Source organism: Anolis sagrei, chromosome 2 (assembly GCF_037176765.1).
Source record: "Anolis sagrei isolate rAnoSag1 chromosome 2, rAnoSag1.mat, whole genome shotgun sequence".
In the NCBI taxonomy this organism is placed as follows: Eukaryota; Metazoa; Chordata; class Lepidosauria; order Squamata; family Dactyloidae; genus Anolis; species Anolis sagrei.
The window spans coordinates 99,955,282-99,973,733 of NC_090022.1; the positions used below are offsets into that span (position 1 = coordinate 99,955,282).

Sequence of the window (18,452 nt, forward strand, 5' to 3'; positions counted from 1 at the left end):
TTTGCAACAACTGAAACAATGGGTTATAATTGCGTAGGATGGACTTGTGCTAACATAACACACTTACAAGATGACAGCCTTAGCATTTAAAGTCATCAGTAAAAGTTCTGTTTCTCTAATAAACATTACATTCCTTTCCACCCACAGACTAATTCCCTCTTAATCCTTAGTCATCAGAAGCAAGTACAGGCAGTCCCCGAGTTACAAACATCTGACTTACAAATGACTCATAACTAAGAACACGGGTGATACAACAAGAAGTGAGACAAATCTACCCCTCGGAAGAGAAATTCATTTCTGAAAGAGTTATCATGAGGGAAAGATGTCTCCACTGAAGCTTTATCACCAATCCTTGTTTCCTGAACAAGCCCATTTTTTTTCAAAATCCAATTATCACAGGGACAGAAAGTGAGATGAAATCTTCTGAATTGGGGCACAGACAGGAAAAGAAACATCACAAGGGTGTTAATTGTTCCCTATGCTATTCAAAACACACACACACACACATATGAAAAAAATCTGGATTTACACATAATAAATGTATCTGTTCCAACATACATACAAATTCAACTTAAGAACAAACCTACAGAACCTATCTTGTTCATAATCTGGGAACTGCCTGTACTTTGTGGTTGGGAAACAAAGAGCAAGCTGCAATAATATCCTTTCTTAGAGCATGTCTAGTTTTTATGCAGATAGATTGTGTTCAGACCATGTGTTCAACCAGCATAAAGTGATCAACAGAGCAGAATGTAAAAGTCCTTTTATAAACTGTGTTGACGATGGCATATGCTGGAAATAATATGGGTTCCTCAGAATTTATTTTAATTAAATCACAATTTAATAAAATAGGTTTTTATGGAGTCTCAAACCAACAAAAGCTATGCTTAACCAGAAAAGACCCAAAAGCTTGTTCTCTAAGCCATAGGTTGAAGGTTGCTTACTCTGTCCACGATGCTACATTTTCCAGAACATAAAAGTTCTACAGAGGGACCTCTACAACTGCTCCCCACTTCAGAATTCATAATTTTGTTGTGATAGCATCCCTGGATGGTTATTCTATGTCTAATGGTGAATGAAGTGCAAAGGAAAAATCAGAAAAAAAAGTCTTGTTTTGTCCCATGGCCAGAAAACAGACTAATGGTATCTTCTGCCAAAGTATGCCAGGATCTTGGTGGATGATGTTGTTAGGCTCTGTCTGGTTATCCAGAAGCTTTTATGATCCTCCACCCCACTTCGTGCTCTCCATCAATCAAAACCAGGAATACTAGGGAGAAGAGTTTTTGTCATTGTGCAGTGTGCAAGAGAATAACACCATCCACAACATCTAAAAATACATTACAGAATGTCAATCTAGGTTTATTTTCTGAACATTTGTTCAAAACGCAGGTTTGCAAGTAAAATCTTCTGCCTAAAGTGATGCAAATATGAAAAATCAGTACTTTGTCATTCCAGATATGTCAATTCCTTCCTTATTTTTTGAAAGAACCAAAGAAAACAACATGACCCACAATGGCTGAGACGCTCAGACACATCTAGCTTTATTTGTCCTGTCAGAAAAGGTCAAGAACTACACCAAAAATACTTCAGTCTCTTCTACCTACTGACATACAATACACCACAAAATTATAAATTGTCCAGTTATTGTTCTGGGCATTGTTTTCTTTTCCAATGTATTTGTACATTTCAGGTGAGAAATGGATTTACAGGTGAAGTATGAAGAAGAATGGGGGAAGAGAAAGGGGGAAAGAGTTAGACAATGAGATTTGGCACTACAGTTTGGCTACATAATACAACCATTTATCATTAATCCCTTTGACCTTCAACTTCTACAAAATGAGTTGTCTCTTCTTTTGGCAAACAAAATATAAATGCTTGACATAAATCAGATGCCCAGTTTTAGAGTCTATGTGACTTACATTCAGTAACACTTTGATTGGCTTTCATCCAGTTCTTCTTTGTATTCAAATTTAATTTAATTTGCTTAATGGAGGCATAATTCGCTGAGTACTGTTCTGCCTGACCACTCCTAAGCAAAATCTATTAACACAAATGTTATTTCTAACAAACCATGCTTGGGAGATGGTGCCCTTGGTTCTTTGTGAAATTGAAGGTGAAACTGCAACAAATCAACCTTGCAAAAGGAAAAAGTTTTAAAGACACACAACACCTCCCCAGTCAACAATGGGTATGCAGGCACACATATACATGTGTATGTATTGCTGATCAGAAATATATGGGTGATTTGAATCATCCCAATAAAGTTTTTCATTCTAGATGGAAAAGAGCTCTCTCTGTTGAATACACATTACTAGCCTGGACAAACAATCCCAGAATCTCTCAGTTGTCATGTTCATCAGCCATGCTGACTGGGGTTTCTAGGAGCTGTAATAGGAGCTGTAAGAATTGTTTATAGACTCGAACCTCCTACAAGGCATCTTCCTAGATCAAGCTGACATTGCAAAATAAAAATTTGCTCCATCTTTCACAAAGCAGTGTGTATACTTAATTTCTTCTTACACATAGAATGTTTCTGTGGGAGGGCAAATGGCAAAGGACAAATGTTCCTATATATCATTCACACCATCATGGTGACAGGAGGTATTGAGGATTTTGTTTTGTAACTTACAGTGGTAGGGGAAAAGCTGGAGAGGGGATTGCCGAAATCATCCAAGGAATCTGTGATCCAGCATGATAAATATCACATGTATATACATGGCTGCATACAAATACGCATGAAGACTTCTGCTTTTTTTTATTCCACAGCAGCTCCATATTAAACTACATACCACCTTCAAAGTTACTATAAAGTAATAGGGAGTTTCCATGGGTGAGGGCCTATAGAAGAGGGAACAACATATTCCAGCTGTACATCCAAATATTCTAGGGATACACTATTGGATTATGTTCAGTGACTCTTCATTGTAAGCTACTAAGAATATGCTGGTTTCTGGGCTAAAGGCTCTTCATAATATTGCCCACAATGGAGCAGAAGGTGGCAGTTAATAGAGATACGTCTCCCCCAGCTCTTGCTCCATCTAATCTTAAGTGTGCTTTAATAAGTTAAAGAATGGTCACTTTGAAACAGTTTAGAAAAATTGCATTTTAGACAGTATCTCTTAGAATTCCTCATCTAGTATAACTAGTATTTCTGAGAGTGATGGTATTATTTTATAGTCCAAAAAATTAATTTTTCAGAATTCTTCATTCAATTAGTTAAACCTTGGAATGCCCTTTCTGGGACTTGCCACTCACCTTTGGGAGTAGAGAACATGTATCTAAAATTCAGTTGGCAGTCAAAAAACCCAACTTGTGTGTATCCATGGCAATTTCTCTCAGTAAAAACAAGCAAGCAACCACAGAATAGTAGCCATGGTTCAGTGCAGAATGCTCCACTGTAGATATGAACTCCCTTGTTTGCAAGGGCTTTCCCACTTATTTTAATGCAAGGGACAGCATCACATGTTTCTGAGTAACAATGAAACACTGGACCGGGCAAAGTGCATTGTGGGCATTTGTCCAGCCCATTGTGTACTATATCTGGGTGAAATAAATGTCTATTAAAAAGTATCCCTCCCAATGTGGACTAAGTTTCTTTTTCACCCTATATTCCAAGAAACAAATGCCATGGTATCCCCCACGAACACCATCAATATACATTCTGGGGCTCCATCTTCTCGGCCAAGTAGGTCCGGTGGAATTCTGTTTGCCATTTCTTCTCCTTCCTTGAGAATGTTCTCTAGATTGACTTTTTTTGGTGTTTTTTGTTTTTATTTTCTTAACAAATATTAAGCAATGGTTTTAAAAATATTTGTACATTGTAAGATATAATGAACACCTAACATGCCTTTGTACAAGATCTTGACTTAGTTACAAATTAACGAGAACAATGCACCAAAAGGGGAAGGGGGAGAGTAAGAGGAAAAGAGAAAAGGAGGGAGAGGAAGAGAGCGAGAGTGAGTGAGAGAGAGAAAAGGAGAAATATCCATTAAGATGACACCTGCACTTGGAGTTAAGTTTATTCTTGTTGCACTGAAAGCACGGGTGCCTTCTTCAAACCACAGCAATGCGACAAAGACAGCATGTTGTCTTCCCCATTCCCCGCCATCCCCAGGGCCACCAAATGGCTTTAATGGGCTTCTGTCTTGGTAGCCTTGGGCTCATGGTTTACCGATCCTGAGGAAAGCCAGGGAGATACAGACCGCGAGCTGGTTTGTTTGGCCATGCTGTAATGGCTGATGACAGTGTAGAATCTGCCCCTGGAGTTGGAATCCTGAGCTGAATAGTAAGCATCCAGGGAGGCTGGGATGCATCGCTTATGCTAAAGAAAAGGAAAATAAGAACAACAGAATGGATCTCTGTGAGCGACAATCAAGTATAACCAGTTTTTAGAAACCAAAAACAAGCATACAAGCAAGCAAAATCAAGATGTTAACCAAGATGATAAAAAAAGGTTCAGAAACTAGACATTATGTGGAACAATTGAGAGAGTTGGATACTGTACTCCAGAGGAAAGAAGATGGATTCAAATTGCAAGAAAAGAGGTTCCAACAAAACATTAATAAGAACTTCCTGACATTTGCCTGGGAGTAGAATAGACGGCCTCAGAAGCTGGTGGACTCTGTTTTTCAATATAGATTGGGGGATCCCTTTTCCAGGAATATTTTAGAAGAAGATTCCAGCACTGACAGTTTTAACTAGATGGCCCTTTGGATATTTCTAGCACCATGGATCTATGATTCTATCTTATTTTCATGTGATGGATCTTTGAACATTTCAGCTGCAAAAAATACTTAACTGGAAGTAAATTAGTGGGGGTTTTGAATGGACAAGCACTGGAATCTGCTGTTTTCTACTCATCATTCTTTATAATAGGGTGTAATGGATAGAGTGTTTTGTTAGGACAGAGATGGGCAACTGTGGAAGACTGAGGGACCGCATGAGCCACCAGGAGAACTGCACCCTAAAACTAAAAGAAAATTGTCCTTCAAATGCCTCCATAGAGCCCTCTAGAAACAATAGCATTCTTGCCATGTTTTAGCCTCCATGGGGCATTCCCAGTGCAGGAGAGGACTTGTTAAAAAACAACAAGTGACCAGAATAAATAAATCCTTCCTTGAACCCAAAAGAGGACACTAAACATGATGAAAATGTCCCCAAGTCTCCCAGAGGGCATTGAAGCTTTCTTCACACAGGTGTGGAGGTTTGGGGGGAGCTCTCACATAGTCTGCAGGCTGCACTTTGCTTACCCCTATAATAGGATGGGTTAAATGTGCATCCAACCATGCATCTCGATGGATGATACTTCCCTGTGTGCATATACTCGTGCACACTTAATCTTCCTTTAGTATCACTTCCTATAGCTACTTACCCCTTCTAGAAGATTTTTATTCACAAACTGATCTAACAAATGGTGTTGTCTATTCAGGCTGGATCTACACTGTGATATAATGCAGTTTGAATCTGCATTACATAGTCAGTATAGATCTATACGACAGTGTAAATCCAGCCACTGTCATCTACATTTTATGAAAATGAATTAAAATCACAACCATGCCTTTTTCAAGATATATTGTCGGCCATTGAAACAAATATATAACCTGAATAAAAGCATACTTTAATTTCTTCTTTAGAGACACAAATTATTTTTCTGTGCAGACTCATCAGAAAAATTTTACACAAATATCTGGATCCACACAAATCTGGATCCACAATTTTCTGTGATAACATTAGGCTGACTCAAAATGTCAGTTACTGTGAATTTGTTCAGAATTATGAAGACTCCATGGAGACTCCATGATACCTTTCAAGTTCAGGAAGACTCCATGATACCTGTCAAGTTCAAAACAACTATGGCTATCAAAGCCTTATTTCCTTGAGTTCAAACCACTTTTCAGCATGATTGTCTTTAATCCTGATGGGAAATACAGTTCTAAATTGCAGCCATGCAGTCAATTAATTTCTATTATTAGCAAAGCCAATCTATCAATCTCAGACTTCTTACCTTATAAACAAATCCATCTGGGCAACTGTGGTCATAGGTAAAAGCTTTGTATACCACAAGGAACACTATGCAGGCGAGGAATGCAAGAGCCAAACTGATGAGAATAGTGACCTGCAAAAGAAGGATCATATGAATCTATTGACATATATACCATCTCAAAATTAAATTGCTTATGTCGATCTTCAACTTGCGATAATAGGCTATGGTCTTTATTACACCATGAAGTAGTTAACTAAGACAGTAAATTAACTGAATATCAGATCCAAAAGTGATACATTTCTATTTGCATTTTCTCTGAGAGCGTGTGTGTTTTAGAGGCATCATTTTGAAATGGTTTCTCCCCCTCTTTTTTCTCCTTAGAAAAACAGTGGTGAAATTGCCTTTTTATTATAAATCAGAAATGTAAAGGTAGACATTCTTCCATCTTTTTGATTTCTGCCTGATGATTTTCCACAGTGGAAAAGCATTTGGGAGATTTTGCTTTATGTATTCCAGCACAATCATTTTCCATCTCTTGGCACCTGATAGTAAAAATCTGTGTTCAACCAAGCACATAATCTTTAGTGGGATGAAAGATTCAATCCATTGTTCATTCAAAAGCAACCAAGTATATCTTGTAATCCTTCATGACTTTCTCTTGTGTCTTCTGCTATTGTCCAGGGAAAATGTTTACATGTTTGTAGACATCGCCAAAGTACATAGTTTTGAATTTTCCTTGGGATTCAGTGAATCATTCTGTCTATTGCATCTCTTGCTCTACTGAATCTAAACCTCACCTTTTCATAATAAAAACACTAAAAGTACATTACCGCATTAAAGAGTCAATCAACAATCTGTTTGAAAACAGCATTCAAAGAAGATAATGGCAGAGCTTAAAATTCTGAAATTGCCATTGAACATTAAAACAAGCAGTAAGCCAAATTTCAGACACATTTTAAAGTCTTCATTAGTTGTCAGGAAACCTGCAAGATGCACCCCTCAAAGGAAGGAGTTCCACATTTCTTAGTGTAGTCACAGGCATGTCTTAAAGATGTTACAATTTAAAACTCCTCATATATACCCGTAAATGCACAGGCTTATATGTGAGATGTTGAACTTTTAAATATATAGATTTCAAGTCAATAAGAAATTTAGAGAGGTGGGTTTTTTAAAAAAAAATGAGTTGAGATCTGAAGCAGTTTAAAAGTTCATAGAATTTTTGCTAAAGGGTTGATTGAGTCAACATTCAAAGTGTTTCATTCTGGACACATTTCTGAACCCTACCCAAGGCAGACCCAGATAGAGCACATAGCTGGCATCTAGCCTCAAATTATAGCACAAGTCAGTGTTGCCAGATCTCCTTTCTCCAGCAATAGAAACAATGGAGTCACCAGTCTATGCTGCATAAAGGTACTCCTGGTCATAACCAGCACCAATGCACCCACAAGCAAAGCCTTGGAAGGCCATTCCATTTGCAGGTTTGCCTTTGTGGATTCAATTGAAATGTTCTCTAGGAATGTCTATGTCAGCCAGTATAATATCTTGAAGAAGTTCGCCATCAAATTGTGATGGAAGACTTGACATGGCAAAAGAGATTCCTAGAAAAGTGTTCTCTCAGTTAAATAATGTTTTTTATTCACAGTTTTCCCACTTTTACAGTAGCCCTGCACATCTGACTCCAGCGACTATGGAAGGCTGACTGGACTCTTCCATTCATCTCACATGAATGGATGTCTGGCCCAACTCCAGCTCCCAAAATAGCACCTTTACTAAACAGAAGCACATTTGGCTTTCCCAAATTAAGCTTCCATTTGTTTTCTACCATCAGTTCCATTACTAGTCTCTAGTCTGTTTCAGGGGCTCAACTGTGAAATCACTTTGTGAAGACTGAAAAAGATAGCCAACAATACTCTCATAAGTTAACATAGGGAACAGCCATCATATTGGGCAGGAGACTACAGCATCCTAGCCTGAGCTGTGAAGTAACACACTACAAGAATCAATATAATTTGTAACACACTGCTTTGGGGGGACTATGTCCAAAAAAATTATTGTGATAAATAGCAATACCATGTTACATTTACTAAAATGTACACTGTCTATTATTACTTCTAAAATGTCAGTTCATAGGAGACAGCTACATGGATCTGAGGCCATTGCTATTTTCTAAAGGGTACTTCATAATGACAATGAAAGCACATGGATATTGCATTAGTCTACATTCCAGTTAGATCTGAATCATGTTATTTAGCTTTTCCCAACTACATTATATCTAGTGATTTAACTGTTTAAGATGAGTCAACATGTAAATCCTATAGGTTTTGTTGGTCTGTTGTAGCTGAAAGTACTAATAAGGTTTGGATATTAAAATAGCAAGTAATGATTATGGTTATGCTTAAAAATATAATGTGCAATCGCTTAATATACTCTTTCTAAAAATAGTTTTATAAACTCTAGATTATCCTTCCCAAACTGAACCAGAGCCAATTCAGATAGAAGCCCCCTTTGTCTCATACTAGCCATGAAGCTCAAAAGAGTACCCAAAGTCTAACCAAACTAAGAAGTGTGCATGTACCCCAGTTTCCAAACATCTAATTCCTGTATTGATCATCTTGTAATCTGTGTGCATGTAGATTAGTGATGAACAGTCTCTCAACTGCCCTGCGAAGTAGAATTGAAAGGTTTCCCTGGAGTTACTCTGCATTCAGCTGTGTCAGTTTTACCAGTTCTAGGATATTGTTCACAGAAGCTACAGCATTCAGTTACCACACCCCACTACATTCGTAAGTGGACATTTGTATGTAAGCACGCACCAAAGCCACATCTGAGGTACAAAATCATCTAGAATGTTGAGCTTCTGTGGTAATCTTTGAGTGTCATTTTAGAAAACCATCCTGAACACTGCAAAAAAAATCCCTTACATTGGTCATACTAGTTATTTACAGGCAGGACATTTTGTTTTTCTTTTTAATAGGGATAGGCAGAGGCTGCTAAGTTATGAGCAGCTTCCACCTGCATGCAAAAAAGGAGCAGTTTCAGTAGTATCTCTCCACTTGCTTTTTCTGAAATTGTGACTTGGCCCCAAATATGTGCAGGTTAACAATGAAATGCTTAGAAACTGCTGTGGGAATAGACGGGAAAGGGTTATGACAACAATAAAGAAATGTCAGAGTTATTAACATTTTGAAGCTACAAACCCGTTGAATCTCTAGGGTACACAAAGTGGGCAAGTTGATCAGAACTGACATCTACAAGGTAGGCAGAAAAACATAAAACACACAATTTGGCACTTGGGTGAACCACTGATCACAAAGCAAAGCAGGTTTCTGAGCACCACATTGGAGTACATAAATCCAGTGTCAGGGATATTACAGTACTTGGAAAACTGAGGGTCAGCACAACATGTGATCCCTGTATTAGCTTAAAAACAATTGTTCTGCGAAATGATCATGGAGCATATATGACTTTCTGGGACTAAGCATCAGAACAGCAACGTGTGGGACAGTCAAAGCAGAAATCATACCAGGTCTTGAAGGCATGCAATACAACTCATGGACAAAATTCTTGCCAGCTTTGCTCTTCTCTTTTTTACATCCTCTCTTCATGATAGCTCTTTCCCCATCACACACAAAAGGGGATCCTAAAAACTTAGGTCAGAATCCTGTATGGCCTTTACTGTATGCAATGAGCCCTGGTCTAACACTTGCCCGCTTTGCCCACTTACTGAGAAACAGCCACTATAACCAATGGGAGTCTCTTCTTCCATCAATCAGGAAGCAGCTAGCTGCCATTTCCACTTCCTTCCATGAATGATTACAAGCATGACTGACAAAATCATAGTCCATGGCACAATTCCCCTTCATGCTAGATATCTCTTGAGCAAAGAGAGTTGAACATCAGGCAGATGCTTCCCAACTGATGGGGAACAAACTCCCATCAATAACAGCAGCTGCTGCTCAAAAAGTGGGGATTAGGGGACTTTCATGTTTATTGCTCTCTTCAAATTATTTCCAACATAGGAGGACCTTAAGACAGACCTATGACAGACGTTTTCTTACCAAGTCTTGTTCAGAGGGGATTTGCCCTTACCTTCCTCAGAGTCTGAGAGAATGTGACTTGTGCAAGATCATCCAGTGAGTCTCCAGTATTAGAAAATAACAAAAAATACTGCATTTCAAATAAGTATATGATGTGTGTGTATCCACACTGCATGAATATATAAACACAGCCTGCTGAACATCTGGGCTGGCTCTAAAGTGCTGTGAACAACAGTCAAATTCAACCTTTCATTGCCATTAAATTTAATAAGGTTCCAACAGATTGCCATAGGTTTGTTTTGCACAACATAATTATGTCACTTTGATATTACTTTAACGGTCATGCTACATTCCATGGAATCCCAGGATTTGCTATTTCAAGAGGTTAAACTTCAAATTTCAGAATGCAGCACAGTCATTAAAGCACTATCAATAATTGTGAAGTATGAAAGAGAATAGTCAGTATAATTTCCTATATTGTCTTTAAAGTAGAGGTGGGAATTATGCAATCCATCAGATGTTAATTAAACTACATTTCTCAGCAGTTTTCACAATTGCCTATGCTGGCTAGTTCTGCTGGATGTGGATTTGCAACATAATCTGGAGGACTGCATGATTTCCATGCAGGCCATTTTAAATTGGTGACCATCCAGTTTTGTAACCTAAATTCCCCGTTTTTATTCTCTTCCTGTTGAAACATTGATGATAGTTACAACCAAAGTGCCAGGTGGTGACCTTGGGCTCTTGAAAACTATATCAGTGGAGTACAACCTCTAATGGGTTTTACCACTGTTGTAAATCCTTGAATCCAGACCAGATGTTGGATAGCTTGTTTGCCATTAAAGAGCAGCCTTCAGTCACAAGAAAGTTGGAGTACTTGCCATGTGAAGAAATTATGGCAGCAGATATGAACATAAAAACAATGTAGAAAGACTGTGATTTGCATCAGGAACTACTTGATTTTAATGAAACAAATTATCTTCAGATATTCAAGGTAATCAGGTAAAAGCTATCAAATGAAAACCCTAAAGGAATCAGATACAGTCTGATCTTGTAAGCTAAGCAAGGCAATCCTGGTTAGTGCTTGAATGGGAGACTGCCAGTGAATACCAGGTGCAGTAGGCTATATTTTAAAGGGAGGAATTGGCAAAACCACCTCTAAGTATTCCTTGTCAAAGAAAACTCCTTGAAAAATTTCACACTCAAATAATGTGGGATTTTCTGCCTTCGTATTCTGGGATATAGGTCTGCGTGGAAGGGCCCATAGAATCACAGAGATGGAAGAGACCTCATGGAGCATCCAGTCCAACCCCCTGGTCAGCCGTGAAACATGGGAAAAATTATGTTTCTGAGATTAGCTGCAGCTTCTGTGCTTCTTCCACAATCTCCATTGGGTCCTGGAAGCTTTGGCAACTTTTGCATGATTCTAGGCATAAGCAGATGTGAAAACCTCAAGCTTTCCACAGGCATACCCTACAACCCAAACTGGCAGCAACTGAAAGGATTTGATGGCACTAAGCAGATCTTTTTGGCCTCATATTCCATGCTCGACTTGTTATTTTGGCCTGAACTTCCCATTTAGACAATGAGAAGAGTAGTAGTTGCTGGAGAATGTTCCCATTCCCATCCATACAAAGGGAGTATCAGCTCCATGTCCAGGGAGGTATACATACTGTATCTTATAATATATGGGATGAGTACTTTTCCAAACTAGAGTAAGTTTCTTTTTTTAGAAACGTTCAACTTTTAGAGTCCTAAAGTCAGAATGCCCCAATCTAAAGGTGAAAATTTCCAAGCTCTATTCCTACTCTCCTTCAATCTCTCACCACTAGTGATTTTCTTTGTGAAGCATGAGGGAGTAGAAGCTCTACAGACCCACCAAGTTATTTATCAAGCCTCCCATGTTCACCATCATGTACAAAGCTACACAGACCATGGCCAGGATGGAGGTAATCATCCTGCAACCCTTGATATTTCCCACAAGAGGCCCATCTAATATGAAGAAAACCCTGAGATTAGAGTTTCTGCTTGTACGTTTATTTGATCCTGAATAGAATTCAGCTGAGGTTTAAAGCTGAAGATGTTTAGCCTTCAGAACCATTTGATTTTATAAGCAAGTAAAGTATATGCAAACTCATAGTCCCATTTTTCCAAATATATTTTTCCAGTCATAATAACAACTTGTTAAAAGTAACATTAGTCTTTACCACCAAAGAATGAGATTGCCATTACGTTAAGTGCTTTATGACAATGCAGTTAACATTATGATTAGCAATGAATACATTATCCTAATATTTTTGAAGGTTTATTCTGGACATTTTTGAATCATTTTGTCCTTTTTGTAATTCCACTGATTAGTAATACATAATGTATTACTAATGAACAGCATAAGAAATAATTTTAATAAGTAGAATCATGTAGTGTCAACAAATATAATAGAAGCAACTCAAATAAGTCCAGCGGTTTTTGGCTACTTTAGATATAGGTCCTGTCCAATTTCAATGTCTGCCTGGGATCTAAGCATATCTTATATAACGATCCCTTGATACCACTGTCCTACTTTTAAAAACACTTTATAATTAAAGGCCTATCTACTGAAGTTATACCACTGCTGCTAATTCCCGCTGCCCTACTATCCCATGAGTACAGCAAGAACAAACAAGTACATCGTCTTTCCAAGCAATTTGTTAAATAATTAAATGAAGTATCTAGTTCAATTAGACTAGGCAACCTCTATCATATAATATAATTTCTAGTGGCTGTTTAGGCCCTAATGGACTTGATTTTTTTAAATGCCTGTGGAGCCAAGTGGCAGCTGTGTACCATATCTCATTGCTTAGTCCAAAATCTAAAATAAGCAAACACATTTAAAAAACCAAGAATCTATTTTGCATGTAGAATATTTCAAAATTTTAAAGCTCAAAATTTGGGTGACCAAAATAAGGCCATGGCCAAGTTGCTAGAAACAGCTTTCCATAAGAAAAACCACTGCTGGTTTGCTTTCACGAGAATGAATTCTTAGACACTTATCTCTTTTGAATGAGAGGGAGATTCTGATTTCTCTCCATACATACATATTGTTTGCCTGTGTGCCTTCCCTTAAGTATAAGAGTTTGGTTGGTTTCACACTGCAAATCGCTTCCGGGTGTCCCCTGGGCAAAGTCTTTGTAGACAGCTAATTCTCTCACACCAGAAGTGACTTGCAGCATGCAACTTTTAGTACAAGAGTAATGAAGAATAAGTCTAATTTTAATATGGTGAATCCTAAAGGAAATGCTATTCCACGCTAACTCATTTTCTACCTTGGTGTGCTAATGCATGCCTCCTACTCCAATTTCTGCTACCAGTAGACATCAAAACACTCTGGCACAGAGAATTCACATACAAAGTGAAATGTAAATGTCCAAAAAAATGATAGCAATCTCCAAGGGCTTCCAGTCAAAAGGCCTCAAGGACTTCTAGACCCTTCTCCTTTAAAAGAATTTTGTGATGATGCTCAGGAAACAACGGGTTGCATAGCTGCAGTCAATGTTAAGTCAGTGGACAGTGTATTTTAGCCTTTCCGCATCCCATGACTAGTGGCAGAGGCCATACTCCTCCAAACTCTCCCTCCCTATTGTGGGGGTAGAACACTTAGGAGCAATCTAGGGAGCATGGGACTACAAGACATTACTGGAATACAAAGCACAACAAATACAGGCAACAGAGAGGTGAATCTGTAGTGACTAATAGCTTGTGAGATATGTGGTGGGAAACTTACGAAGCAGAGACAAAGTGTTGAGTTTGACATTTATTATGCAAGGAATGAAAGATACCTCTCCAAGTGGTAGCAACTTTAGACTATTGAAATGGCATGTGAACATAATGCGATAATTTTCAATTAAGTGGAAGCTAAATATTCTTATCATGGCTACTTTACAGCTCTGTGGAGACCAAAATCCACTGATTGTGGTAATATGAAAATAACTAAATTGACTCCATGTATATATTACAAATACACATATAAAAAAAAAACCTGCCACATTCACATTAAGTAGAAACAATTGGTTCTTCTCTTGAAGTAGAAAACAAAGTCTTCTTTATTACATATGAGTCTTTGTACTAATATGTAATAAAGAACAGGACATTTTCTCAAACAAAGACTTTGTTTTCTACTTCAAGAGAAGAACCAGTTGTTTCTACTTAATGTGAATGTGGCAGGGTTTTTTTATATGTGTATTTGTAATATATACATGGAGTCAATTTAGTTATTTTCATATTACTACAATCAGTGGATTTTGGTCTCCACAGTTTCAGGGGGACTCATTTTTCTTTTTGGTATTACTTTACAGCTCTGACCAACATCAGAGCTAGATATTGTTGTAGGTGTCAATTGTTGTAGGTGTCCATCTCAGAGATGAGCCATTTTAAATATGTGAATGAGATAGTAATATTTCTTTGAAAGTGTAATCTCTGCCACATTTTGAGTAATTTTGTTACATTCCAGGTGGGCTTACAAAGGGAAAGATATACTTCTAGGGTGGGTGAACTGTGACCCAAACCAGTGGCAAGTGTGCAATGTCAATTTTATTAAGAATAAACTGTGTGGATGGGAAGGGCTCTATTGGCTAGTAAACAAATGGTTTCGACGGTTCTTATAAAAAGTTAACAGCTCTTTGGCACATGAAAGAATGAATACGTGGTTCATTAAGCTGTGATTTCACTTTAGCCTGGGAAAAGGCCAGTAAACTTTCCTTGTAGCACTTGCCAATATTGTTCTCATATCTATTGGGATGGAAGACTGGCTAGTCTGCACAATTCAAATTCTTTTTTTCTCTTCCCTATATAACCTATATCTTCTGCAATAGATGGATATAAATACTGATATATCAGTAATAAAAACAAATAGAAAGAAGTAGTAAATAAGATTATCAAAATTAGTATTCCACCTATATGCTTTTAATCCACATCTCTCTTAGTGGTCTTACTCCAGTACAACAGAGAGAGCTCAGGATAATCTCCACATGTCAGGATATACAACATGTGGATCCTCCATATGGTATTGGGCTGCATCTGCCATCACCCCTGCCTGTTGGCAATTCTGATAGAGATTGATGGGAATTCCAGCCTAACAACATCAGAAATCTCCCCTGCAAGTATATATTATTTAATGGGAATTCTAGTCAGATGATTAACTATTAATACATGGACAATGTGTCTGCTTTTTAAAATTGTGCTCTCTAGGCTTGGAATCAAGAAAAGAAACTGTTGTGTTTCCAGCAATTAGAAATTGACAGCAAGGATAAGATCTTTTTATTTCCAGCCAATATCCCCAAGTAATGCCTAGTTACAGAACTGTTTTTCTACAGTTGGAATAAAGAAAAAAATGTGTCCAGAAAAAGCAAAATTGACTTGCCTTTCAATCACCAATGTGAGCAAGTGGTTCAGTCAATGCAGCTACTGTGTAAGGGCATATCATTCAGCCACCAATTTTTCATAAGTGACATCTAATAACTTCCCATCAAATTGTGCAATATTTCATATATGACACTTTACCATAATCATGACATGTGCGGATATGCATTAATAGAGCCCTCAGAGTGGCAGAGGCCCCTTTATGTTTAACATTGAATACATGTCATCACTGAAATACAGGTACATTGGGATCCTTGTTGGTTTCTAATGCTGTACAATTATACCCAATGCAGAAAAATCAATTCACAAATGTGTCACTGATGTGAAAGTGGTGATTTTTATTTACTGATACAGTCACTTTGGTGCCCAAAATCTTTTTGCAGATTTCTGGGGAACATTGATGCAAATTCAAAATGGGCAGTATTGTAAAATGATGATGATAATGGTGGTGATGGTGATAATAATAATCTCTCATTGCCCATTAATTTGGGGCAGTATAAGAGTTGTCCCATTTAATGAATACAGAAAAGTGCATATTTTTCCAGAGGAAAATGTTCCTGTGGGGTCTAATTTTATTTAAGAGATTCACTGTTAAATAACCTTGTGAAAAAAGAGCAGTGGTTGAAGCAGGCTTGATAATAATAATAATAATAATAATAATAATAATCATAATAATTTATTTTTGTACCCCGCCTCTATCCCCGAAGGGACTCAGGGCGGCTTACATATGGCACAAAGTACCTAAAACAACGCATAAAATAAACACACAGAACAATACAAAAAAGTAAAACCAAAACCTTATAAAATGACAATTGGGAAGTCAGACTTGGCCACGATAGTCCATGCTCTAATTACATCCCATATAGAGTACTACAACACAGTCTGGTGTGGTTGCCTTTGAAGATTGTTTGGAAGCTTCAATTGGGCCAATGGGCAGCAGTCAGATTTCTCACCAGAGTGGGGTACAGGGAGCGCACAACTGCTCTGTTATGCCAGCTCCACTGGCTGCCAGTTTGCTACCAAGCACAATTCAAAGTGCTGGCTTTAGCCTATAAACCTCTAAATGGTTCTGGCCCAGTTTACCTGTCCAGACGTGTCTCCCTCTATGAACCATCTAAGGGATTAAGATCACCTGGGGAGGCCCCGCTCTCTGTCCCACTTCCTTCCCCACAGGTGCAACTGGTGGGGAAGCCAGACCATACATCTGGAAAAGGGTCTTGTTGATATGCTGCCTGTACATTTTGTCAACTCCAATAGGATATATGTTTTTCATTTTTGTCTTGTAAAGAATGGTTGAGACAGAGCTAACATGATGCACCCATTTTGCAATAGCGTGGTTGCTCCTACTTTCAGTCAACGTGTGATGCTGAATGAAGGCTAGTCTACGGCTTCCTTTCTGGTCTAGCCTGTCACTCTAGGACTCACCCCAGAAAATATAAGATAATACAAAAAGGGAAGAGATGGCCTTGCTTTGTGTTTTAATTCATTCTTCCTTTACCTAATATTGCTGTAATGCATCCCAAGTCCTATGCAGATGAGAAAAGTGAGACGGAAACACAATCTAAATGCACTGGATAGCTGGGTGACCTCTGAACAATGGGCAATACAAGATCAAGGAAACAGGCTTTGAGCACAAACTTTACAATGTTTCAAAAGTCAAGTAGCAGGTGTTGTTCAAGCCTATCTTCTTAGAGTAACTTCATTATGGGGAACCTTTGTTGGGTACTCACTACTCATATGTCTGATGATTCAAGAAAAGAAAAACTGACAGAATCATCACCTCAAGAGGAAAAAACTTCTCTCACAAACATTATGACTGAACAAAAGCGAAACCTGTCTATCAATTGTCTAGACAATGAGCTTTTCTAATCCTTTATCCTAAAACCTTATTGACATTTGAACTCCAGTCAAGAGTCTTAGATTTGTCAAAGAATATAAGGGCTGCTTGCAGCATCAGTATAGCTATGTAAATCTTTGCTTGTCTCTTTCTTCCATGTGAAAAAAAGAGAGTTCAATTACTTTCTCCTGCCTTGTGAGACATTTTCTAATGGTCTTCAGAGTTTTTTCATATTTGAAAGATTTTTTTCACTAACTGTATTAATTGAATTGGCTGCCCAAACTGAGTATCTGAACTATGACAGCTGATGATGCATCCATCATTAGCTGTCATAGTTTAGATAGTATCAAAGATCACTGTGCTGCATGAACTGTAAAATAACTTGAATGCACATAACCACAACAATCAGGAAACTACATCAGTGTTAGCCAAATATTGCAAGTCTGTCCTTGGGAAAATTATTGTGGATGCATTGTTCCCTCTCTGCAACTATAGCTTTTGGATGGGATGGGAGATATGACCATGCAGATTCATAGAGCCTATCCCTGGAGCCTACTGCAGAAACACTCCCATACAAAGTTGGTTTAGGCTGGAAAGGGCATCCACTACTGCTGGACTATGCAGCAACAGGAGCAGAGCATGGCAGTATTCTTGAGTGCCAAAGTTAAGGGATGGCATTATTCAGTATGTATGCTCTTAAAGGAAACAATACACAATCTTAGCAATTTGCTTTACACTGCAAAAACATCTTCAAAAACTATGCTTTTCTTCAAAGATTATTCATATTTCAGGACATATTCTGCACAAAATTTGCAGTGCAGGTTTTTGTTGTTATTGTTTTGACTAGGGAGCAGCCATTTCTGTGCAGGAAATGAAATTTTGATAGAGAAATATTATTTCCTGAACAGGAAAAACTATTCCCACTGTGAAATATATTTGGGGAGTTATTTTGTGCAGAATTATTGTTTCCTGCACAAAAAGGTGTTTTTTGTGCTAAAAATGCTTACCCACAGAAAATAACTATAATTTTGTGTAGAATTAGTCTCAGGTGGCAACAATTCTATCAGTCCAGGATTCTTCTCCTTGGGGTTTCTTAGCAACATAACAATGTTTCTTGACTTTCAAAAAATATTTTCAAGTATTTTTCCTATCACTACTCTGTTCCAAAAATGCTTGTGTTTTTCCTTTATTTATGAAAAAA

At 37.9% G+C, this 18,452-nt stretch overlaps 1 protein-coding gene across 1 annotated transcript in view; it reads right to left on the reverse strand.

Annotated features, from left to right (window-relative positions):
* Nucleotides 1-1,513: 1,513 nt before the first annotated feature.
* Nucleotides 1,514-18,452, reverse strand: part of NSG2 (neuronal vesicle trafficking associated 2) — a 78,959-nt gene continuing 62,020 nt past the window's right edge. Inside the window, exons 4-5 of the mRNA XM_060765121.2 lie at nt 6,005-6,115; nt 1,514-4,321 (exon numbers count right to left, since the gene is read on the reverse strand). Of these exons, the coding sequence (XP_060621104.1) occupies nt 4,130-4,321; nt 6,005-6,115 (303 nt within the window). The 3' untranslated portion in view covers nt 1,514-4,129. The remainder of the gene's footprint in view (nt 4,322-6,004; nt 6,116-18,452) is intronic.